This window comes from Salvelinus alpinus, chromosome 5 (genome assembly GCF_045679555.1).
Source record: "Salvelinus alpinus chromosome 5, SLU_Salpinus.1, whole genome shotgun sequence".
Classification (NCBI taxonomy): domain Eukaryota; kingdom Metazoa; phylum Chordata; class Actinopteri; order Salmoniformes; family Salmonidae; genus Salvelinus; species Salvelinus alpinus.
Genome location: NC_092090.1, coordinates 76,294,744 through 76,320,972, shown reverse-complemented (window position 1 = coordinate 76,320,972; position 26,229 = coordinate 76,294,744). Strand labels below are relative to the sequence as shown.

The 26,229-nt window shown below is 44.5% G+C and overlaps 1 protein-coding gene across 5 annotated transcripts in view; it reads left to right on the top strand.

Moving 5' to 3' along the window:
• LOC139576825 (calcineurin-binding protein cabin-1-like) overlaps positions 1-26,229 on the top strand; it is a 64,496-nt gene that overhangs the window by 17,442 nt on the left and 20,825 nt on the right. For all 5 annotated transcript variants that reach the window (XM_071403340.1, XM_071403343.1, XM_071403342.1 and 2 more), the window contains 4 exons: positions 2,473-2,586; positions 17,690-17,853; positions 18,197-18,293; positions 18,396-19,097. In XM_071403340.1, the coding sequence (XP_071259441.1) occupies positions 2,473-2,586; positions 17,690-17,853; positions 18,197-18,293; positions 18,396-19,097 (1,077 nt within the window). The remainder of the gene's footprint in view (positions 1-2,472; positions 2,587-17,689; positions 17,854-18,196; positions 18,294-18,395; positions 19,098-26,229) is intronic.

Genomic DNA, 26,229 nt, shown 5'->3' with positions numbered 1-26,229 from the left:
CCATTTGTTTTTCCAGTACAAATCCTACTTCCTCTGTGTTTTAAATTACAGGCTAAGGTTATTATACATTTGTCAGAGAATACTAGATGTATGGGTTATAGTATTGTAACAGGAATGTGTGGTGGATAGATAGATGAGAATTTGAATAGCTCTGTCTCTGTGCAGAAAATTCTGATCGCTTTTATGAATTTGTATTAAATATGATAATACATAGTGCCTTTCAGGAAAGTTTTCAGACCCCTTGACTTTTTCCGCATTATGTTACGTTACAGCCTTATTCTAAACTGGATTCAATAAAAACAATTCCTCAGCAATCTACACACAATAACCCAAAATTACAAAACATAACAGGTTTTTAGAAATGTTTGCAAATGTATAAAAAAATGTAAAACTGAAATACCTAATTTACATAAGTATTCAGACCTTTTGCTATGAGACTCGAAATTGAGCTCCGGTGCATCCTGTTTACATTGATCATCCTTGAGATGTTTCTACAACTTGATTGGAGTCCATTTGTGGTAAATTCAATTGATTGGACATGATTTGGAAAGGCACAAACCTGTCTATATAGGTTCCACAGTTGACAGTGCATGTCAGAGCAAAAACCAAGCCATGACGTTGAAGGAATTGTCTGTAGAGCTCCGAGACAGGATTGTGTCTAGGCACAGATCTGGGGAAGGGTACCAAAAAAATGTCTGCAGCATTGAAGGTCCCCAAGAAGAACACAGTGCCCTCCATCAATCTTAAATGGAAGAAGTTTGGAACCACCAAGACTCTTCCTAGAGCTGTCTGCCGGTCCAAACTGAGCAATCGGGGGAGAAGGGCCTTGGTCAGGGAGGTGACCATGAACCCGATCGTCACTCTGACAGAGCTCCTCTGTGGAGATGGGAGGACCTTCCAGAAGAACAACCATCTCTGCAGCATATCACCAATCACGCCTTTTCAGTAGAGTGGCCAGACGGAAGCAACTCTTCAGTAAAAGGCACATGAAAGCCCGCTTGTAGTTTGCCAAAAGGCACCTAAATGACTCTCAGACCATGAGAAACAAGATTCTCTGGTCTGATGAAACCAAGATTGAGGTCTTTAGCCTGAATGCCAAGTTTCACGTTTGGAGGAAACCTGGCACCATCCCTACGGTGAAGCATATTGGTGGCAGCATCATGCTGTGGGGATGTTTTTTAGCGGCAGGGACTGAGAGACTAGTCAGGATCCAGGCAAAGATGAATGGAGCAAAGCACAGAGAAAACCTGCTCCAGAGCGGGGGTAAAGGTTCCCCTTCCAACAGGGCAACGACCCTAAGCACACAGCGAAGACAACACAGGAGTGGCATCGGGACAAGTCTCAATGTCCTTGAGCGGTTCAGACAGAGCCCGGACTTGAACCCGATCTAACATTTCTGGAGAGACCTGAAAATAGCTGTGCAGCAACTCTCCCCATCCAACCTGACAGAGCTTGAGAGGATCTGCAGAGAAGAATGGGAGAAACTCCCCAAATACAGGTGTGCCAAGCTTGTAGCGTCATACCCAAGAAGACTCGAGACTGTAATCGCTGCAATAGGTGCTTCAACAAAGTACTGAGTAAAGGGTCTAAATACTTACGTAAATGTGATATTTTAATTATTATATTTTTTTATAAATTAGGAAAACATTTCTAAAAACCTGTTTTTGCTTTGTCATTATGGGGTGTTGCTTTTTTTGCTCAGCAATCTACACACGATTCTATCGATTTTAGAATAAGGCTGTAATCTAACAATGTGGAAAAAGTCAAGTGGTCTGAATACTTTCCGAAGGCAATGTACTGTACCTAATGAATAGAACACAGCTTTGGTGACACCCTTCTCTCAAAAACTAATGGTTTTGACCGCTTGGAACTTGAAGTGAAGCTTCTCCTCCCGATCATGCCGTTCTGCTTGTAAAATGATTACCAACTTTACACACCTTATGTAAAAATGAGAAGTTGCTATTGGATGAACTACTGTATATCTACTTGAATATAAAGTTGAACCCCTCCTCTCTAGCTGGGGGGTGAACTGCCCCCCTCTAGTAAAGCCTCTAGTTCTCCCAGAAACAGTTAGGGTAAACATGAATTGGCTGGGACAGACAGTTTGAGACTAATCAGGAAGTCAGAGATTGACAGGAGGACCTGTCATTTGGCGCTGGGTTTTTACAGAACATCACAGTGACGTTTTAAAAAGGGAGAACCACTTTCACGTCAATAACTTGACTTCAGCTACAGTCACTTTGTACTGTTAAACTACAGTTAGTTGTGTCCATCAGAGTTGCTATGACCGGGAACAAGGTAGCAAAACAGTGAGGTTAGGTAGTGGATGATGCAGATGAAAAAGAGCGATTCAAAAAACTTGTGGTATGATGTAGCTAACGGTTTCACCTTTTTTAGTCTTGTTTGTGGTCTGCATCTTGAGGGACTGTTTTCATATCCCCAGTCTTCTGATTATGTTTTATGTTTTCCCAGAATCTGCGGTGGGCACGAGATGTGTTGCTAGGAAGCAGTGTCCCATGGCAACAGCTGAAGCACATGCCAGCACAAGGACTTTTCTGCGAGAGGAACAAGACAAACCTGTTCAATGTAAGTTCACCAAGCCAGCTCTGCCATCAAGGTCCTGTTACTCACCTGGCTAACATTACTATGCACCAGTCCTGGTTCTCAGTTTGTTTTACAGTTTGGAAAGTGAAGTTATTTTTTGGAATATTACAAACTCAATAGTAAGTTACAGAATTTACACCCAATTTGACTCAATCTAATCAGAAGTCAGTGATTGGAACGAAATGCTGAGAGTTAATTTGGCGTGTCTTCCAATAGACTTCCTCCTCGACTTATAGCAATAACATTCTGCACCAGGAGAGACCCTTAATAGCTAAAACAATGGAGGGAGGACTGAGAGATTCCAACATTGCATCAGTTGTTTAAACTTAAATGAAAAGGGTACTTCTGGGAATTACATACTTAGTGTGTCAACCTTCTCATTACATCAGTTGTAAGTCCTCCAAGAGCTATTTCTCCTTGCTGCAACTCTTTTTAGTCCCAGTTATCCATGCAATATGTTCTTTACATGTTATTGTATGGTTGCTTTAAGCCTAATTGTGGAATCCCTGGTAGCACTGTCATGAATTCAAGCATGTGTGGCGGTCTGTGGAGGGTCTGGAGACGAGGACATTACTGTGGCTGTTTAGTGTGTCGTCTCTTCCACACGCCAGTCATTTACCTACTTTTGACTTGAATGAAATGGAAGCAGGTATTAGTTTTATACTGGTTTGGGGCATGTAGTGGTTTTTCAACATGTTTTAGCCTTGTTATAGGACAGGAAGACATTTTGAGCCTAATCCTATTTTGAGATCTCCAAGTCCAATTTGAACATTCCCACAAATTCCCATTGATACAAAGGCAATGTTTACTCTGAAGCCTGAAGAGTTACTTGTGCATATGTTAAGTTAGGATTTGGTCGTACTGTATTTAGGTGGTATAGGTACTGTGGTTGTCCTGCTCAGGCCATGCTCAGACTGGTGGAGGGCGCATGCAGCGTGGCCCTGGCTTCAACTGGACTCTCAGCTATTTAAACCTGCTGCCCTGCCTGGCAGTCCAACTGTTATAGGCACTGACAAGCAGACTCTTTATGAAAGGGTACAGTAAACCTCGAACTGAAATACTAGTTCTAGCCAAATAATGATTCTTAAAGCCCGGCTGCAGTGGTGAGCCTGGGGTGCCCTGCACTTCTCATTCTGGACAGTGTTTTTTGTTTTTTGTTTTTCTTGCAAATGATCAGTAATGTCACTGCTGGTGTTGAGCCAGGGACAAGGCCTACTCGGAGCAGGTTTCCCAGGTGTCATCAAAAGTCAAAGATGAAAATCAGCAGTGGTGTGACTCAACAGCTGTTGTCTTGTCTGCCATGGCCTTCAGTATCACTGATCCCTGAGCCTGACAGACAGACAGACCAGTCATTGTCAGTGGTGATATGTGCTGTGCCTTCTGTGTGACAGAGGGGACAATGATTGTGCTGGTGTTCCTCAGTGACAGAATGACCAAATGGCTGGATGGGAGATGATATTAGACATGAGATGGTAGGCTACCAGACTAATCAGGAAGTCAGAGATTGACAGGAGGACCTGTCATTTGGCGCTGGGTTTTTACAGAACATCACAGTGACATTTTAAAAAGGGAGAACCACTTTCATGTCAATAACTTGACTTCAGCTACAGTCACTTTGTACTGTTAAACTACAGTTAGTTGTGTCCATCAGAGCTGCTATGACCATTGTAAATGCTATAGGTAGAGGGCAACACCCGCGCCCTATAGGAAGAGGGCAATGGGGAGGCCAGGCCACACCACCTGAATAAGGTTTCTCTAGATCATTCGTTCACTACTGGTTTTGCCTCGGGACCCAATTTGGACCAGATTGTCTGTCACGACCCAATATTTGCATTGCAAAATTGGCAAAATGCCATCTGGAAAGCTATTTTTAATGCTATATTGATAGTCAATGTAGCAATTTACACTGAGTGTACAAAACAGTAAGAATACCTTCCTAATATTGAGTTGCACCCCCTTTTGCCCTCCTAGCAGCCTCAATTCGTCGGGGCATGGACTCTACACGGTGTCAAGCTTTCCACAGGGATGCTGGCCAATGTTGACTCATGCTCCTCCCCTTCATCTACACTGATTGAAGTGAATTTAACAGTGGTCATAGCATTCACCTGGTCAGTCGGTCATGGAAAGAGCAGGTGTCCCTAATGTTTTGTACACTCAGTGTATATGACAAGATAACTACATCCCCACCTTTTCCATTGTCAGTAATAAATGCTGCCCATATTCTTGATAAAGAATGGTAGTATGCTCACTGGTTTGAGACACAAAATCAACCAACTGTGCTAGATAGCGCTGTTATAAGCTCTATTGACAATACTAATTGAAGAAAGTTTTCAGATTTTAAATTATTCAAAAATGTAGGCTCATTTACAACCCTTCTACCTGGTTTTAGTAGTTTAATTTCAGACTGGAGTATTTTCCATTTCAATTTTAAAAAATAAAATTCTCAGACACCCTCGACCCATTCAAAACCTCCCGTGACCCAAATTTGGGTCGCCACGACCCCCCCAGTTGAGAATAACTGCACTCAGTCCTATAATGCAGCCTAATGTAGGTCACACTGGCCTAGTTTTCATCTGGGTTTGGCTGGTGTTATATCAACTGGGCCACCATCAAGAGTAGCCTAACCTATATTCTGCTGTTTTGACTGTGGCATGCAGCACCCTCTGTTTGAGTGGTAGTAAGCCTTATAACTGTTCTCATGTAGTCTCAATCACCTTGTGTTTCACCAATCGTAAATGTTGTGCATCGAAGAATATGTAGTAACTAAACAGGTTTATTAGAAAACACAGCTGTTTAAACAAATTGCATTCTTAACTGAAGATCATGATTAGATGATTATTGGAGTCAGATGTGTTACCTGGGGCTGGGGCAAAAGTGTGACACCAATCAGGCACCTGAGGACTGGAGTTGCCCAGGCCTGAAATAAATCAACCATGACAGGGAATCCCCAATGGAAACACAGCTGTAGATGGACAATAATATTATGGATTTGAAATGGATATAACCTATATATTTAGGTTACAGTTGCTGTAATGCTCTTCATAACATAATGTTGACGATTGCAGTAAATAAAGGCCTAAGTCCTCTGGCCTGCTCCCTCAGGCAGTGGTGTGCAGAGCTGACTGCTCTGCAGGCCTGGCTCCAGGATGACAGTCCTGAGGGGGGAATTTTAAATCCATGAGGGGGGGCAAAACTAGTATTTCTTTAGAGCCCTAGCTTATCAAAGATTCTTATAGGCTTCATAGCTTAAACCTCAATCATTACAACTATAGGCTACATTTCTGTTGAATTTGTGACACTACGCAATGAGTGGAACCCAGCTGCCACTTCTCCAGGTGCGCAATATTTTCTGTTTGGGAGAGTTTAAGAAATATTAACTAATTGCATATTTTATAGTCAGAATTTTCTTACATGGCAGTAGCTAATTTGAATCTGCCACGAATAGAATAAATGCCCATTCCGAGAGCAACACCCGCGTGCTATAGGAAGAGAGCAACACCCGCATGCTATAGGAAGAGGGCAACACGCGCGCGCTACAGGAAGAGGGCAACACGCGCGCGCTACAGGATGAGGGCAACACGCGCGCGCTACAGGATGAGGGCAACACGCGCGCGCTACAGGAAGAGGGCAACACGCGCGCGCTACAGGATGAGGGCAACACGCGCGCGCTACAGGATGAGGGCAACACGCGCGCGCTACAGGATGAGGGCAACACGCGCGCGCTACAGGATGAGGGCAACACGCGCGCGCTACAGGATGAGGGCAACACGCGCGCGCTACAGGATGAGGGCAACACGCGCGCGCTACAGGAAGAGGGCAACACGCGCGCGCTACAGGATGAGGGCAACACGCGCGCGCTACAGGATGAGGGCAACACGCGCGCGCTACAGGATGAGGGCAACACGCGCGCGCTACAGGATGAGGGCAACACGCGCGCGCTACAGGATGAGGGCAACACGCGCGCCCTACAGGAAGAGGGCAACGCGCGCGCGCCCTACAGGAAGAGGGCAACGCGCGCGCGCCCTACAGGAAGAGGGCAACGCGCGCGCGCCCTACAGGAAGAGGGCAACGCGCGCGCGTCCTACAGGAAGAGGGCAACGCGCGCGCGCTACAGGATGAGGGCAACACGCGCGCGCTACAGCATGAGGGCAACACGCGCGCGCTACAGCATGAGGGCAACACGCGCGCGCTACAGGATGAGGGCAACACGCGCGCCCTACAGGATGAGGGCAACGCGCGCGCGCCCTACAGGAAAAGGGCAACACGCGCGCCCTACAGGATGAGGGCAACACGCGCGCCCTACAGGATGAGGGCAACGCGCGCGCGCTACAGGATGAGGGCAACGCGCGCGCGCTACAGGAAGAGGGCAACGCGCGCGCGCCCTACAGGAAGAGGGCAACGCGCGCGCGCGCCCTACAGGAAGAGGGCAACGCGCGCGCGCCCTACAGGAAGAGGGCAACGCGCGCGCGCCCTACAGGAAGAGGGCAACGCGCGCGCGCCCTACAGGAAGAGGGCAACGCGCGCGCGCCCTACAGGAAGAGGGCAACGCGCGCGCGCCCTACAGGAAGAGGGCAACGCGCGCGCGCCCTACAGGAAGAGGGCAACGCGCGCGCGCCCTACAGGAAGAGGGCAACGCGCGCGCGCCCTACAGGAAGAGGGCAACGCGCGCGCGCCCTACAGGATGAGGGCAACGCGCGCGCGCGCTACAGGATGAGGGCAACGCGCGCGCGCGCTACAGGATGAGGGCAACGCGCGCGCGCGCGCTACAGGAAGAGGGCAACGCGCGCGCGCGCGCTACAGGAAGAGGGCAACGCGCGCGCTACAGGAAGAGGGCAACGCGCGCGCTACAGGAAGAGGGCAACGCGCGCGCGCGCGCTACAGGAAGAGGGCAACGCGCGCGCGCGCCCTACAGGAAGAGGGCAACGCGCGCGCGCGCCCTACAGGAAGAGGGCAACGCGCGCGCGCGCCCTACAGGAAGAGGGCAACGCGCGCGCGCGCCCTACAGGAAGAGGGCAACGCGCGCGCGCGCCCTACAGGAAGAGGGCAACGCGCGCGCGCGCCCTACAGGAAGAGGGCAACGCGCGCGCGCGCCCTACAGGAAGAGGGCAACGCGCGCGCGCCCTACAGGAAGAGGGCAACGCGCGCGCGCCCTACAGGAAGAGGGCAGGGAGGGGACGAAAAAGTAGGCTGTGTCATTTTCATAGGCTGGTGTAAAAGTGATGTCAATACTATCTCACAATGACTGTAATACAAATGAATGATAACAGAGTGAAAGTTTGCCTAATTGTTTTAGTACGTTACACACGGTATTGGTCCTACATACAAATTGTTTAAATATGTAGGCCTATCTATAAAAAAAAACAGCCCTAACCCCAACTGTCATTTTGCACACAAGAAAGCACCTGATGTTGAAGAGAAGCCCCACGAAGACTGATAGCCCAAGCTGCGTTCATTAAGAAAGCACACACCGTAACCGTTGATTCAGGGCCATGGACAGAAGGCTACCGCCAGTCAGGATAACTTTAGATGCACTGACATTTTCAGCATTACCTCAGAGTACAACTAATAGGCTACATTGGTAATTGTCCTGATACCCATCAAATAATGCAAAGATATATATATCAATAGCAATTAAACACACAAAAGTGGTCTAAAAGATGCATTGAAGTAAAAAGCAAAGGCTTAAACTATACATTACATAAAAACAGCCAAACAACCAGAAGGCTTACATGAGGGAAAACCAATGAATTAATTATTCTGTGACAGCAGCCAGGGTCATAAAGGTGGTAGCTTATCATTTAGACGAGTTGCAGTCTCCTCCATGCTGTGGTGAACCTCATGAGAATTTGTGAGTCCATTCTCCTTCCTGACAAAATGTACTTGTCAGGTCCCTCTCAAACGCCAGCTGGACAAGCTGTGCTTTTTGTTGATGTAACATGCTGCGTCTGTGTTCACTGAATACGTTCTTCAGAGTGGAGAAGGAATTTTCGCACATTGCTGTATATGTCCCAAATGTTAATCCAAATTCATGTTTCAGTGCCAACAGCACAGTCGGCATTGTTGAAAAAGGCCCACCGTATCTTTGAAGAACACTGATTGGGGTCCATTTCTTGTTGCTGGCTGTGATTGCGATTTCACTTTGCAGTAATCAATAAACTCTGCTTCGACTGGTTCACTTTTGGTTGGATTCAACAGGTTGTCAGGTGCTAGTGGCTGGGGTAATGGAGGTGCAGGTGCTTGTTGTGATGTCACCCTCGTGATATTTGTGCTAGGCCCCGGCTCTTCTCCATCTTGTTGGTCAGCAGGCAGCGTGGAGGATAGGTGGGTATTACGTTTGCTGCTAGGCACCTCAACCTCGGTGGTCGGGCCAGCAGTTTGCTCGGTGAGCTCGGCATGGTGGTCCTCCGTTTTTTTGCTCTTGGTAATGCAAAGCCTTTTTCGGATATCCATGCAAATTAGCCAGCTGTAATTATTAATCTCGCCGCGAACAAAACTTAACGAAGCTAGTAGCTACTAGCTAGATGATTAGCTGTCTGGAAAAGTTAACTACTTTTATTCCCTCTGTGAGAGAACTGTTTGACCCCGCCCTGGTTGGGATCCAATGAGCTTCCTAAACAAGGTAATGAAGGCGGTACCTTATGACATTGCATAGCTAGGTACCCAATCAGAATGCATTTTGGGATTTTTAACTACTAAATACAGCTTCTCCCCCCTCAGATCATGAGCGCACACCCGGCATAGCCTCTGTACCGGTCTGCACTACTGGCAGGCCCGACAACGCTCCATTGGCAAGACCAGGCATTGTAAAACATATACCATTTGTTATGTTTATGGGGAAACAATTTGGAGGGCACAAACTCTATCGGGGGTCAATGCTCAGCTCTGCCACCCCGTAGAATGGGCTCTGCTGGCCTGCTCCATTCCGTGATCCTGCAGAGTCACGATGTGCTTGCTCAGGCATGGTGTTGCCCACACACACACGCACTGTATGTGCTTACATATTTATCCGCCTACGCACCCACACATGTACTCTACTGCAAGCTCCAGACAAAATGGATGCCATCTTTCTGGATCCTGCAAAGACAGTACAGTATGAAGATGGCCAGAAACTGCTTCTCCCAATAGAAATCCCAGATCACACTTGTAGGCGATGTCATTGCTAGCTCGTAGAAACACGTCACCGGGTCTAATGGTCGAGTCGTGCCGAACTGCGCATGTGCAGGCCATCAAATCAAAGCCACTCCTTCGATATAAAGTTATTTCAGGAGGTTGGAGTAATAACATGTTTAAAACTACTTAAGACATTGGGTCGAATCTAGGTTGTGCCTTTAGGTTTTGAGAAAATTAACAACTAAGGTAGAATTTTTCACTTCTCTCATTGACTTCTCTAACCCCAAACCCCAGCCTGGTCTGCTTCACAAGTGTTGCCGGAAGTCTCGTGATGTTGTCCCACCTATAGGTTTAGAGACTCTGTGGATCCTGTTTCAGAGGAATTACATTGCTTTCTAGTCTTTTAACATTGAAATATATCTTGGGGCTTTTTCCCTCACTTTAAACCTTTGTCTTCATTGCACCGAGATGCTAACTAAGTGTGTTTGTGGCTATAAAAAAACGTGTTCTTGAGTCCAGTACTTATATAAACTGTAGTGTAACTTTGTCAGTTTTGCTTTTGTACAGTACTGGAATGTTGGGTGTGTTTTGCTTGTCTACCTAGCATCGTGTGGCACATTGAGTTATGTAGGTGGAGCTGCTGAGACCAGGAGAACTAGTTGGTATGAGCAAGTAGAGGAGGAGGAGTGTGAAGGCAGTGGAGCATGTTGTAATATATTGACTATTTTAATGTTCCTTTCTCTGAGGTCCTGTCTGGCTTTGTAGCACTAACACCTCTTCAGTGCTGTCCTGTCTGTCTACCCTCCCTGCTGGAGAGCTCATCATGTCAGCAGGTTGTTGTCTTGTTTTTACAAGAACATAAGCTCTGCACGTGGACAAATTGGAACATTTTAGCACCACACAAATAAGGGACCGTTCCCAGCTCCACACACTCTCAATCCATGCGTGGCTGGTAGCCTTATGTCTGCCTTGCCACTCACGGAATCTTGATTTTGAAATGTTTTTTTAAAATGACCCACGCGTTGAAAGAATGTTTTCGTTCCACCCACCAGCAGATTTTTTTTGCAGCTCACCCACGACTCTACTAATGATTAGCCCAATAGGGTAAATGCAGATAGGCAACCCCATGCTTCAGTCTATTTATTTATAGCCACTATGCTGCATCAGTTGGGCTACAGGTAGTAATGCTTATTGCTAATAGCATACCTAATAGTATGGACCTTGCATAAGCTATATGCTCGGTCCAATATGTTAAAATCATTTTAACAAATCATTTTACCAATATGTTATTTGGCCAATTTCTGGAGGAAAAATTATATTTTAGATGTCAGCATAATTCTGTTTTCATACATTTTGTAATAGAATGTATTTTTAATATCCCCCAACGCCCACGACCCCCCTTCCCCCACTGCAATTGTTTTTCTCCAGAGGAGACACTGTATAGGCTAGGCCTATACACTCATTCCTCTCTTTCCTTACTTCTTCAACTCCTTCTCTATCCTCCCTCCCACAGCTCCATCCTACTCCGTTCAAATCAGCTGCTTGTTCTAAGTCAGCTTTTTCAGCTTGCCAACTCTTCCTCTCTCTCGGTGTCTTCCTGTTGCTCACTTTCTTTTGTGTGATCATGCTCTCCCCCTCCTTGTTGCTGCTCTCGCTAGCTCTCTATCTCCTCATTGCTTTCTCTCCCTTCTCTGTTTGTGTACGTAGTGTGTGTGTGTGTGTGTGTGTGTGTGTGTGTGTGTGTGTGTGTGTGTGTGTGTGTGTGTGTGTGTGTGTGTGTGTGTGTGTGTGTGTGTGTGTGTGTGTGTGTGTGTGTGTGTGTGTGTGTGTGTGCGCAGTTATGGGCGGGAATAAGTCGACCCGTCTCTGATTGGCTGGCTACAGTCTAAAGGGGTGGGCACTATGATGTCTATAGAGTGAGAGCGAGAAGGGTGGAGGGAAAACAACCTAGCAGGCTGGGGTCAGGGGAGTTTGAGAGTGTGTGGGTGTTTTTGTTTTGAGATGGCAGGGTTTGAAAGAGAGAAAGGAGCGAGTCAGCCCGTCTGTCAGTGGCACGCTGAGTCTCTGGGCCCTGATGCCAGCACCGTTTCTGCTCCCCTCGTCCAGGCTGCTGCCCTCTTCCTCTCCACCTTCTCTTTCTCCAGCCCTGCCTTGCGCAGCTCTTCTCTCCTGCTGTCTACTGCAGCCTTCACAGCCCCAGCGCCTGCATGCAGCCCACCCCTCTCTATCTCAGTGTGAGTTTCTCTATGGCTGCCAGGGCCGCTGGTGCTGCTACAGCCAGCAGGAAAACATCCAAAAGAATACACGCGCAGACACAAGTGGAGTAGCTTTCGTTGGTGATGGTGAGTCTCTCCTTTGCCGCCTTTCATTTTTTTTCTCACTCTGTCTGTTTTATTAGGGAAAGAGCACATGATTGTATTATTTTCTTTATGTGAGTGGAGTTCTTCCACAGTTTGTGGAGTTAGTATAGTACTTTCACGGGGCATGGTGGGGTTGAGTAATTTTTTTCCCCCTCCTTCTGCGGAGAGGGAGGTAAGAGTTGTGTTGAGCCCCCTGCTCGCAACGGAGATGAATGTTTACTCTACGCCTGGCTTTTTTCAAGAATACAGAGAGGTGGAGTGATCATGTAAACTGGTTGTATGAAAGTGCGTAGTAAAAGTCATTTCCTGTTGCTATTTCACGCCCCCCCCAGCTGTTGGGTTTGCTGTTCTGCAGGGTGTAATGGTTTGATAGGAGCTAACGGTGTGAGATGTTTGTTTGAGCCTGAGGTGATGTGTTCTGACATCATAAAGTAGGCATGTAGTGGTGTGGCATGTAGTGGTGATTAATGGGTTATGGCTGGGCTAAGGGGAGTGAGAGGAGCTGGTGTTGTGCTAGGTAGGAAGGGGAGGTACTCAACACGCAGAAACTAAAAGGCACATTGTTGTAAAAATGACTCAACAATAGGGGAAGTTGGCTGTTTTAGTAATTGAGTGTTATTAATTAGACTATTAGTTTTCCTATTTTAGATCATTACATTTGCAGAAATAATTGATTGGGTGGCGTGTAACCCACGGTAATATAACCCACATGAGTGATAACTAACGTCCCCAGGAAACATAATCAATCATGACAACTCTGAAAAGCATGGTCCCTCTATGGAGATGAATATAGTATCTTGCATCACAGTGGTGTTGTTATTTGATAGGATATCTGCTACATTAGCTACATACTGTGGGATTGTGGATATAGAGTCCCAGGCAGGAAGGGGTGGAGGGGTTCCCTCTGATAGGAGGGGTTTGGTGGGCGTGGCCAGGCTGTATGCTCCCAGGCCTCCTAACACTATAGGGAGAGAATCTCCTTTTCCTCTCTTTGTCTTGCCGTCTTTTCCTTTTTTTCCTCCCTGGTTTTCTTTCTTAAGGTTGGCTAGCAGGGACAAAGCATGAGCAGAAGGCACATTCTTTCAAATCTGCCTGAATTATTGATGCAGTCATTATTATGTTGCGATGTTTAATGCCCGATCAGATAATGCATTTTGAATTCCCTGTGATAGAGCGTGTGCTGTGCGTGGGCCAGGGGTGTAAACACATCCATCTCTCACACAAACCGTGAGCGCCATAACATTTACCCATGAACAGCTTGTAAACAATTGCCGCAGAGAGCAACAAATAAGGAGCAAATCTTGACTTCCATTAGAATAAAACAAATATATAATTTTGATAATCAGCGGTGCGGTATATGTCATGTCATTTTTGAAACTGGTTGTAATATATTTTATTTCACTTGTACCCAGGAAGATCAATCAACATCAAAAGTAGCACAAACAAGTTTGGCTGGTTACCATTTTAGAAAAACATAAAGAAAATGTAAAGACATCTAGAGGAAAAATTCTAGTTCTCACAGGCTGGTCATTCAATATGGTTTACATGCATCCAGAGTAGAAGAGGGCTGTTCTGACAGATCATTATTATAGGATGTTTATTGACATTGATGGTCTTCATTGCCTCTTCTTGACTAAATGAGGCAGACTGACTCAGGAATGCAATTTGATTTGATAGGTATGTTCTGTTTAGCATTTATTTCCTGCCTGGCTTCTCTCCAAAGACTGAAAATGTCAACAGACAATGTGGTCCTGTTTGTTAGGCTGAGGAAAAGGCTCCCAGGTGTAGGGGCTCGTTGCGTCTGTGGAGGCTGATAAAGGCATTTCATTTGTTTTGTTCCATCGTGAAATGCTCAGTTTCTCCTCCGACTCGCACCCACTACTAAGGCTGCTCGATGCCAAGTTATTTACATTTTTATTGCACATAGACCACCGAATTATGCCTCCCTGTACTGTACTTATGCTAAAATTGTATTCTATTCTACTGAGCCATTTACTTTATGTTCCTATTGTTGCATTGTCGAGAAGGAACCTGCAAGTAAGCGTTTCGTTGGACGGTGTATATGTATATCCTGTACATACAACAAATAAAACTCGAAACCATCTGCACTCATCTCACATGATCTGCTCTGCTGTGGAGCATAGAACCTTGCCTGTCCATTTTACCTTTATTTAACTAGGCAAGTCAGTTAAGAACAAATTTTTATTTTCAATGACGGCCTGTCTAGGGGCATTTTCAATGACGGCCTGTCTAGGGGCAGAACGACAGATTTGTACCTTGTCAGCTCGGGGATTTGAACTTGCAACCTTTCGGTTACTAGTCCAACGCTCTAACCACTAGGCTACACTGCCGCCACAGGATGATGTGTGCACTGGGTTGTTTGGTCGTCATGCACTGTAACAACATAACATATGCTGTCACATTATAACATATCTGTATTTAGATTTGATTGATCGTTGCCTGTGATACTCGTAGGGATCTGAGGACTTAGCAGTCCTTCAGAGATATTGACATTAAAGAGATTATCCAGTACTTTTGTAGACTTTTTAGCCAGTAGTTCTGAAAGTAGCAAACACAAGCCAAAAGTGGTCCCTGAAAATTGTGTACTGCGCCACATCTGTGCAGCACGTCATTGCGCTCTCTCGCTCTGCTGTGTGCATGATGTGCATCTTGTTAGCCGTCACTCAAATGGTGAGGGGCTAAAGCTCATTGGTTGAACTCAAATGAACAGGGGGCTGACCCACGTAGGGGAAAATGTAGGGAAAGTGATGCAGTACATCTTCCAGAAAAACTGTGGCTTTCATACTAGGGATTTTATGACTAATTGAGACTAAGACAGTAATTCAGCTCCTAAGTTATGCATGTATGAATTATACATTGACACATCCAGCCCAAAGCGGGAGGTTTAAAAAATACTTAGTAGTTGCCAAACTTCCGGACCATGTCTTTAACAAGTCAATGTGTGTTTGATGTGCTGCTTTCTGTGGTTCCCTGAACCCACCTAAACCCACCTAAACCCAGACAGAACACAGTGCTAATGAGGCTGCCTCCCTGCCTGCCTGCCTGCCTGGAGGGATCTGATCTGCCTGGAGTCACTATAAAGCCACTTCACTCACAACCTCGACTCTGCAGGCACTGTATTTCTCCCTACAGCAACTCTTTCCATTCTCTCACTAAGGCTCCCATCGCCACAGTTTTAGCTCAAATGCCACAGTTTTAGGTCAAATTTGTTCCTCTTGTCTTCTCTTCACCTCCTTTCTTTCTTTCTTTCCTGCTTGTTTGTCCATTTCACCCCATTAATTGTTTCCTGATGTCAGCCCTGGAGGAGCCTGCTACACACACAAAGAAACACTCCAAAATACCCCATTTAGCTTGTCCTCCAGGCCCTGTGTCCAATGAATACACGAAAGGACCTGTTGAATCTCTGTAATATTATCTCAACCCAGAGTTTATTCAGGTTTTTGCATGCCATTACCTATAGTCCTAAGGAATGTTTAAACATCGTCCTCTGCCAGCTGGGCAGAATACAGGGTACGCTGTTAAAGTATTTTATTTAGCAAAGGACCCATGCACATTATCAGTGTTCTCGGTGTTGCGTGAGTAAAAGGAGCACGCATTTAGCTGTTGCCGTTACTTTTTTCTCATCAGCACTGATCGGTTTATCTGGCATAGCAAATCTGGAATAATATATGCTCATACATGGAGAGCTTGCTGGCTAATAGATTGCCTAAAACAGCATACCCCCTCCTATATGGCTGATAATTGCCAGGGACCTCACGATACTTATGTGCTCAGCTGTATTGCGATTCTCACTATTATATGTGTTGCGATTCGAAATTGCGATTTGATGTTCCAAACATATTGCTCACTCTACAGTGCATTCGAAAAGTATTCCGACCCCTTCACTTTTTCTACATTTTGTAACGTTACAGCCTTTTTGTAAAATGTATTTAATCTGTTTTTTTTCTCTCATTAATCATCAAAACTGATATCACATTTACATAAGTAATCAGACCCATTACCCATTAATTTGTTTGGCAGCGATTACAGCCTCAAGTATTTTGGGGTATGACGCCACAAGCTTGGCACACCTGTATTTGGGGAGTTTCTCCCTTTCTTCACTGTAGATCCTCTCAAGTTCTGTCAGGTTGGATGGGGAGCGTCGCTGCACAGCTATTATCAGGTCTCTCCAGAGATGTTCGATCGGGTTCAAGTCCAGACTCTGGCTGGGCCACTCAAGGACATTCAGAGACTTGTCCCGAAGCCACTCCTGCATTGTCTCGGCTGTGTGCTTAGGGTCGTTGTCCTGTTGGAAGGTGAACCTTTGCCCCAGTCTGAGGTCCTGAGCACTCTGGAGCAGGTTTTCATCAAGGATTCTCTGTACTTTGCTCCGTTCATCTTTCCCTCGATCCTGACTAGTCTCCCAGTCCCTGCCGCTGAAAAACACCCCCACAGCATGATGCTGCCACCACCATGCTTCCCGTAGGGATGGTATTGACCAGGTGATGACCGGGGCCTGGTTTCCTCCAGATGTGACTCTGGGCATTCAGGCCAAAGAGTTCAATCTTCGTTTCATTAGACCAGAGAATCTTGTTTCTCATGGTCTGAGAGTCACTGTGTTCTTGGGGACCTTCAATGCTGCAGAAATGTTTTTGTACCCATCCCCAGATCTGCGCCTCGACACAATCCTGTCTCGGAGCTCTACGGACAATTCCTTCGACCTCATGGCTTGGTTTTTTCTCTGACATGCACTGTCGATTTTGGGACCTTATATAGACAGGTCTGTGCCTTTCCAAATAATATCCAATCAATTGAATTTAGCACAAGTGGACTCCAATCAAGTTGTAGAAACGTCTCTTGTATGATCAATGGAAATAGGATGCACCTGAGCTCAATTTCGAGTCTCATGGCAAAGAGTCTGAATACTTATGTAAATAAGGTATTTCTGTTTTGTTTTTTTATACATTTGCTAAATTGTCTAAACATGTTCACTTTATCATTATGGGGTATTGTGTGAGGATTGATGAGGGGAAAAAATGATTCAATCCATTTTAGAATAAGGCTGTAAGGTAACAAAATGTGGAAAAGTTGAGGGGTCTGAATACTTTCCGAATGCATTGTATATCTTTTTTTCTTTCTTTTTTACCGATACTTTGAGTCAAAGTATGAATATAATATCGTCCAAAATAATTTGTAACTTTAGATTATTTTTTTTCGACCATCACTACTGTCCCATTACATTATCACTGTCATGCCCGCTCTCCTTTTCAATTGCCCTCTCTCACTATCTGTCTGTATTAAATAAATCATGTATTTACCATCACATTCATTTGAACAAAACATTTCAGATACATCCTACTCAGAATGTTCAGTTAAGCATTTGCAGTTTTTATAAATGTAAAACTAAAAACCCACCAGTGGAATCTGTTTGCCTTGTGAGTGTTAGTGGAAAATAACTCTAGTTAGCCTGACAGATGAGATCAATACAGTACATTAGCCTGTCTCCATGACATGCTAATACCAAACAGTAGGAAAATGGTATTTAGTTGATTAAGATATGGGTTCATTGTTAGTGAACTGTTGCCGATTCTCCTCCTCTAATCTTCCTGCTCCAGGGCATCTGGCGTATTCCAGTGGATGAGATTGATCGGCCCGGCAGTTTTGCATCTCATATGAACAGATCCATCGTTCTCTTGCTGGAGGTGCTGTCTCAGCTGAAGGACCACGACACACTGCTCAAAGTCTCTTTCATGCTCCAGAGAACCCCTGACCAGGGAAAGTAAGGACCTTTCCCTCATGAGTCAACCATGTTTCTCTCTGTGTTTCATGGCAACATGTTGTTCTTGTGTTTTTCTGTGAATTCGTTTTTTTAAATGTAACCTTTATTAAGCTAGGCAAGTCAGTTAAGAAAAAACATTTATTTACAATGACGGCTTACACCGGCCAAACCTGGACGACGTTAGGCTAATTGTGCGCCGCTTAATGGAACTCCCAATCACGGCCGGTTGTGATACAGCCTGGATTCAAACCAGGGTGTCTGTAGTGACGCCTCAAACACTGTTTAACTGAGGTTTCTTGCCTTTTCCCTCTCTCTCTCTCTCTCTCGCTCTCATATCTTAAAGGAAGTATTTGCGGGATGTGGATCGTCAGGTTTTGGCCCAGAGAGCATTTTTCCTAGCTGTAAAAGTCCTGGAGGACAATCTGAACAAACTCACAGGGGTACGGAACCAAAGCACTACACATTTGGAGAGGACCGTAGTTTATAGGGTTTATCGTTTTGGCGTGCTCTTGCTTGTTGTGACAGGCTCTGTTCTCTCTCAGGTGTCGGCGCAGCCTTCCATGGATGAGATGACGACCACGGACACGTCCAACAGGCCCAGTGCAGAGGACCGCAGTCAAGCACTGCCTAAGAAGCCGGGGCTCACTGAGGGGACCCAGGTCAATGCCCCAGCCCCAGCCCCAGGCCCTGACTCTGGGCTGCAGGAGACCCCTCAGGCACAGCCAGCCCTGCTCACCACAGACGGAGACAGGGGGGATCAGCAGCAGGGAACTCCATGTGGGAAGTTGGAGGCTGCTACAGGGGAGGGGGCCAGAGCAGGGCCAGAGGAGCCTATGGAGCTGGACACTGGCCACTGGGGGCGTCCCTCCAAGACCACAGACTCTCAGGGCATCCAACCAGACACTGAGCCCCCCAGAGCTGTGTTGGAGCCTGGGGAGAAAGTGGCTGTGAGCAGCCGGGCACCAGAGCTTTCTCTGGAAGACCTGAGCATCAGCTCCAGACAGCAGCAGCTCCAGGGCCCGGTAGTTAAGGGGCCAGTGTCAGCCATCGGAGCAGAACTGGGACTAGCCCAGGGGCCGCTACGCAGGCCCAGCAGGAAGAGGAAGCTCCTAGATGACGTAGAGTCAGGCAAAACTCTTCTGATGGATGCCTACCGGGCGTGGCAGCAGGGCCAGAAGGTCGTGACCTACAACCTGGGGCGCATTGAGAAAATCATGTCAGAGACATACATGCACATTAAGCAGGTATGCTGTACTTTTATGACTTATTTATTCCCTATTTACATGTTTACTGCCATTTTCTCTCTCCCATCAATACATTATTTATAACTGTGTCATGTAATGCAATGTAATATGCACTAACTGAAAAAGGAAATGGGTTTGGGAAATCCCTCTTGAGAATGATTTAGCAATGAGACCTGAAACACAGAGGGGGGACTTTCCCTGCTCACACAGCTTTAGTGCTAACACCGTAGAGGTGCCATCAAACAGTGTTATAAGGAGCCAGACAACACAAAGTAGATCATGTGTAGCCTAATCCATGCAATTGCGCTAATCATAATCATCTTCACAGTCCTACAGATATTAACTAACACAAATGGCACCGTTAATATTTACAGCTCATAACTAATTATAAGTTTAGGAATCCATACATCTAATCATACATTTAAATGGTGTTTTCATGAGAGAGAAAAAATAATAGATTAGATTTTTTTTTCTTCATGAAAACACAAATCAGATGTCTGATGAGATGTCGATTCCTAAGCTTATAATTAGTTATGAGCTGTAAATGACGATTAGCGCAATTGCATGGATTAGGCTACACATAATCTACTTTGTCTTATCTGGCTCCTTACAACACTGTTTGATGGCACTTTCACGGTGTTAACACTAATGTTATGCATAAAATATCCTTACCTAGCTAATAAGGAACAGTGCAAAGTGTTTTTATTAACAATTATTCAAAATGTCTTATTCTGCAACAGTTGTGGATTTGATAATTGCGAGAGAAAAAAGGATGTTTCCAATGAAAGGTCTTATGTATTACGTGGTCCAGTAATGGCTTTCTCCACTGGATTCAGACAGACGGAACGGCCCATTTTATTATTTCCATCTTACCAGCAGATAACAGTTTTATTGCTCACTGACTATATTACCGGTTTCCTGTTTTTCTAAGACAGCAATTGGCTGTTTTCAAGGTGAAGTTTGGGCATTTTATTTACTTATGATTTTTGTGAATTGTGATTGGGACACTTTCTAGTGCACTGGCACTGCTTGTAGACTCAGTCTCGTGATTTTGGCCGCATACTCTGACTCCGAAGCCAAAATGTTACTTCTGATTCCGTTTGGATTCATGTTACCTAGAACTCACACTTTGTTGTATAAAATAGCAGGTACCCGACTAGTTCTTAAGATTCAGTTGGATTGATACTGATCATAAAGGAACAATTATATTGCAGTAATGCTACTGTAACATCCCCAAACCTGAATGTCATGTTAAGTTGATTTAATTTAATAATTTCTTACGTGACGCATAGCGGAACTGATCAAATAATAGAGGGATGAGTTACTTTACGTATTGCATCTGAGCCAGCTTCTCCTGATAGGTAGAAAAGTGGGAGCTGGGAGTGAACTAAAGCGTTGGCTGGCATTGAGGGTGTTGTTTGAGCACAGCTCTCATCAGCCTTTATAGAAGCATAGATCTAGTGATCAATGCTGACCGTGGGGAACCTGGCATGTCATTGGCTGTGTCAAGCCACAGAGCTGCAGTGGGAGGCAACAGAGGCTAGAAAGGACACTACTAGGCTAAAGAGAGGGAGATGGCTAGCTACTACACCCCTTGCCCTATTTAACTTCTTTCAGTGTCCCTTTATCTCTCTTCACAGACACAATAACGGATACTATTTTGCAAGTTAATAAAAATGAAACCATTGGAAAGTGTGCTGAGAGTTTTGGCTGGGATTTGCTTCCATACAATGTTTTGCAACAAAGACAATGAGCACTGAAAGGGGTAACATTACAAACCACGTTTCCATCCACTGTCTTTATGCGAGTAAAGTCATAACGTTAAAAAAAAAGATCACGACAGCTATGATGGAAATAGGAAGTTTTGATACAATTTTATAAATGCCAACAGATCATTTGATCGTTTCGACATGGTGGGTTCTTTATCTGTCTTTAAAAATTAATTATGTGAGCAATGGCGGCGGAAACAGCTTTTATGCACTTTATTGATGTAAACTTGGAGTGGTGTGTGGTATGGTGATATGGTGTGTGGACCTCCAACTACGACTTGGGAAACCATGCAGTTTATTATGCTACAGGTAAAATAAGTTATGATGAACTTCACAGGGTGGTGAAAGTGCATGTTGATCTTGATGCTCCTTTCCAATATACAGTGGGGCAAAAAAGTATTTAGTCAGCCACCAATTGTGCAAGTTCTCCCACTTAAAAAGATGAGAGAGGCCTGTCATTTTCATCATAGGTACACTTCAACTATGACAGACAGAATGAGAAAAAAAAATCCAGAAAATCACATTGTAGGATTTTTAATGAATTTATTTGCAAATTATGGTGGAAAATAAGTATTTGGTCACCTACAAACAAGCAAGATTTCTGGCTCTCACAGACCTGTAACTTCTTCTTTAAGAGGCTCCTCTGTCCTCTACTCGTTACCTGTATTAATGGCACCTGTTTGAACTTGTTATCAGTATAAAAGACAACTGTTTGCGAGAGAAAAAAGGATGTTTCCAATGAAAGGTCTTATGTATTACGTGGTCCAGTAATGGCTTTCTCCACTGGATTCAGACAGACGGAACGGCCCATTTTATTATTTCCATCTTACCAGCAGATAACAGTTTTATTGCTCACTGACTATATTACCGGTTTCCTGTTTTTCTAAGACAGCAATTGGCTGTTTTCAAGGTGAAGTTTGGGCATTTTATTTACTTATGATTTTTGTGAATTGTGATTGGGACACTTTCTAGTGCACTGGCACTGCTTGTAGACTCAGTCTCGTGATTTTGGCCGCATACTCTGACTCCGAAGCCAAAATGTTACTTCTGATTCCGTTTGGATTCATGTTACCTAGAACTCACACTTTGTTGTATAAAATAGCAGGTACCCGACTAGTTCTTAAGATTCAGTTGGATTGATACTGATCATAAAGGAACAATTATATTGCAGTAATGCTACTGTAACATCCCCAAACCTGAATGTCATGTTAAGTTGATTTAATTTAATAATTTCTTACGTGACGCATAGCGGAACTGATCAAATAATAGAGGGATGAGTTACTTTACGTATTGCATCTGAGCCAGCTTCTCCTGATAGGTAGAAAAGTGGGAGCTGGGAGTGAACTAAAGCGTTGGCTGGCATTGAGGGTGTTGTTTGAGCACAGCTCTCATCAGCCTTTATAGAAGCATAGATCTAGTGATCAATGCTGACCGTGGGGAACCTGGCATGTCATTGGCTGTGTCAAGCCACAGAGCTGCAGTGGGAGGCAACAGAGGCTAGAAAGGACACTACTAGGCTAAAGAGAGGGAGATGGCTAGCTACTACACCCCTTGCCCTATTTAACTTCTTTCAGTGTCCCTTTATCTCTCTTCACAGACACAATAACGGATACTATTTTGCAAGTTAATAAAAATGAAACCATTGGAAAGTGTGCTGAGAGTTTTGGCTGGGATTTGCTTCCATACAATGTTTTGCAACAAAGACAATGAGCACTGAAAGGGGTAACATTACAAACCACGTTTCCATCCACTGTCTTTATGCGAGTAAAGTCATAACGTTAAAAAAAAAGATCACGACAGCTATGATGGAAATAGGAAGTTTTGATACAATTTTATAAATGCCAACAGATCATTTGATCGTTTCGACATGGTGGGTTCTTTATCTGTCTTTAAAAATTAATTATGTGAGCAATGGCGGCGGAAACAGCTTTTATGCACTTTATTGATGTAAACTTGGAGTGGTGTGTGGTATGGTGATATGGTGTGTGGACCTCCAACTACGACTTGGGAAACCATGCAGTTTATTATGCTACAGGTAAAATAAGTTATGATGAACTTCACAGGGTGGTGAAAGTGCATGTTGATCTTGATGCTCCTTTCCAATATACAGTGGGGCAAAAAAGTATTTAGTCAGCCACCAATTGTGCAAGTTCTCCCACTTAAAAAGATGAGAGAGGCCTGTCATTTTCATCATAGGTACACTTCAACTATGACAGACAGAATGAGAAAAAAAAATCCAGAAAATCACATTGTAGGATTTTTAATGAATTTATTTGCAAATTATGGTGGAAAATAAGTATTTGGTCACCTACAAACAAGCAAGATTTCTGGCTCTCACAGACCTGTAACTTCTTCTTTAAGAGGCTCCTCTGTCCTCTACTCGTTACCTGTATTAATGGCACCTGTTTGAACTTGTTATCAGTATAAAAGACAACTGTTTGCGAGAGAAAAAAGGATGTTTCCAATGAAAGGTCTTATGTATTACGTGGTCCAGTAATGGCTTTCTCCACTGGATTCAGACAGACGGAACGGCCCATTTTATTATTTCCATCTTACCAGCAGATAACAGTTTTATTGCTCACTGACTATATTACCGGTTTCCTGTTTTTCTAAGACAGCAATTGGCTGTTTTCAAGGTGAAGTTTGGGCATTTTATTTACTTATGATTTTTGTGAATTGTGATTGGGACACTTTCTAGTGCACTGGCACTGCTTGTAGACTCAGTCTCGTGATTTTGGCCGCATACTCTGACTCCGAAGCCAAAATGTTACTTCTGATTCCGTTTGGATTCATGTTACCTAGAACTCACACTTTGTTGTATAAAATAGCAGGTACCCGACTAGTTCTTAAGATTCAGTTGGATTGATACTGATCATAAAGGAACAATTATATTGCAGTAATGCTACTGTAACATCCCCAAACCTGAATGTCATGTTAAGTTGATTTAATTTAATAATTTCTTACGTGACGCATAGCGGAACTGATCAAATAATAGAGGGATGAGTTACTTTACGTATTGCATCTGAGCCAGCTTCTCCTGATAGGTAGAAAAGTGGGACAACCTCAAACAGTCACACTCCAAACTCCACTATGGCCAAGACCAAAGAGCTGTCAAAGGACACCAGAAACAAAATTGTAGACCTGCACCAGGCTGGGAAGACTGAATCTGCAATAGGTAAGCAGCTTGGTTTGAAGAAATCAACTGTGGGAGCAATTATTAGGAAATGGAAGACATACAAGACCATTGATAATCTCCCTCGATCTGGGGCTCCACGCAAGATCTCACCCCGTGGGGTCAAAATGATCACAAGAACGGTGAGAAAAAATCCCAGAACCACACGGGGGGACCTAGTGAATGACCAAAGTAACAAAGTAACAAAGCCTACCATCAGCAAGGGCATTGAAGATGAAACGTGGCTGGGTCTTTCAGCATGACAATGATCCCAAACACACCGCCCGGGCAACGAAGGAGTGGCTTCGTAAGAAGCATTTCAAGGTCCTGGAGTGGCCTAGCCAGTCTCCAGATCTCAACCCCATAGAAAATCTTTGGAGGGAGTTGAAAGTCCGTGTTGCCCAGCAACAGCCCCAAAACATCACTGCTCTAGAGGAGATCTGCATGGAGGAATGGGCCAAAATACCAGCAACAGTGTGTGAAAACCTTGTGAAGACAGAAAACATTTGACCTCTGTCATTGCCAACAGGGTATATAACAAAGTATTGAGATAAACTTTTGTTATTGACCAAATACTTATTTTCCACCATAGTTTGCAAATAAATTCATAAAAAATCCTACAATGTGATTTTCTGGGAAAAAAAATATTGTTTTGTCTGTCATAGTTGAAGTGTACCTATGATGAAAATTACAGGCCTCTCTCATCTTTTTAAGTGGGAGAACTTGCACAATTGGTGGCTGACTAAATACTTTTTTGCCCCACTGTATATCAAGGGTCTTATTCTGGTGACATGATAATCAGAGGTTGACTGCCGTTTGACAAATAAAAATATTCTCGCAATCTTATCCATAATAATCTCAAAATGTAGACTAGCCTATCCGCACAGCCTACCTGCACTATCAGTCTACCTGCACTATCAGTGAGCTGTTGGCTAGAGTGTACGTGTCAAGACCAGAGTAGGAACATTTAGCTATTTAACGTAACAGTTTTTGCATGAGTTGAAAATGCTATGGAAACACATTGAACTTTAGATTTCTATTTGGAATATGAAAACTGAAGCAAAAAAAATACATTTTGTGTGCATTACGTCGTCACACTGATTTTTATACGCAACAAGTCCGTTTGGTGGAACACACCACTGGAGGGAAAATGTGCATATTTTTTTATATTCGCATGAAAATCTGTTGCCAATTGGATGGGAAACTTAGATAGAGTCTGCCTTCTCAGACACACCCTAATAGGGCCTGCATATCTCGGGAACAAAGTGGGCAAGCCTTGACACATTTTATTAGTACAATTGAGTGACACTAAATGCTTTTCCCTAACATGTTTTTAGTGAAGCGAAATGACGATATTAGGGCCTAATTCTTCACCTTTTTACTTTTCTTCTCCAAAAACAAGCACATCAGTTTTGTTTCATGTCATTGGGTCTGTTTTACAGTTTAGTGACGTAGCCATGTTCCTCTGCCCTCTGGCATGGATGTTCAGTACAGAGCGAGTGCAGTTGCCAGGTTGTGCCAAAAGTTTCACAGTTTGCTTTAGCTCAGCTCTACGTGTTTGTGCCCCGCAAGCCTTTGTACGTCTGGCACTATTATGCTAATTTAGAAGAAGAAAAGTTGTATAAACATGCTAACAGCCCATCCCTCCACTCTACTAAATTAGGAGGACTGCCTCAAATCAGGTCCAAATGATCAGCTCTCCAGTTTAACCAACCTCAGTCTCAGACTGCTGCCTCTTGCAATCCTCCCGAGTGTTTGGCCCCCTGGTCTGCCAAGTCATTCTCCAGGCCATTTTATTTGGCAGCCACGTCTTACAACCTAGAGAGTTCCACCTACTGCATCAATCAATCAAATGTATTTATTTAGCCCTTTTTACATCAGCTAATGTCACAAAATGCTATACAGACCCCCAGCCTAAAACCCCAAACAGCAAGCAATGCAGCTGAAGAAGCACAGTGGCTAGTAAAAACTCCCTAGAAAGGTAGGAACTTATGAAGAAACCTAGACAGGAACCAGGCTCTGAGGGGGCGCCAGTCCTCTTCTGGCTGTGCCGGGTGGAGATTTTAAGAGTACATGGCCAATAAGGCCAGATTGTTCTTCAAGCTGTTAAAACGTTCATAGATGACATGCAGGGTCAAATAATAATCAAATTGGTTGTAGAGGGTGCAACAGGTAAGTAGTACCTCAGGAG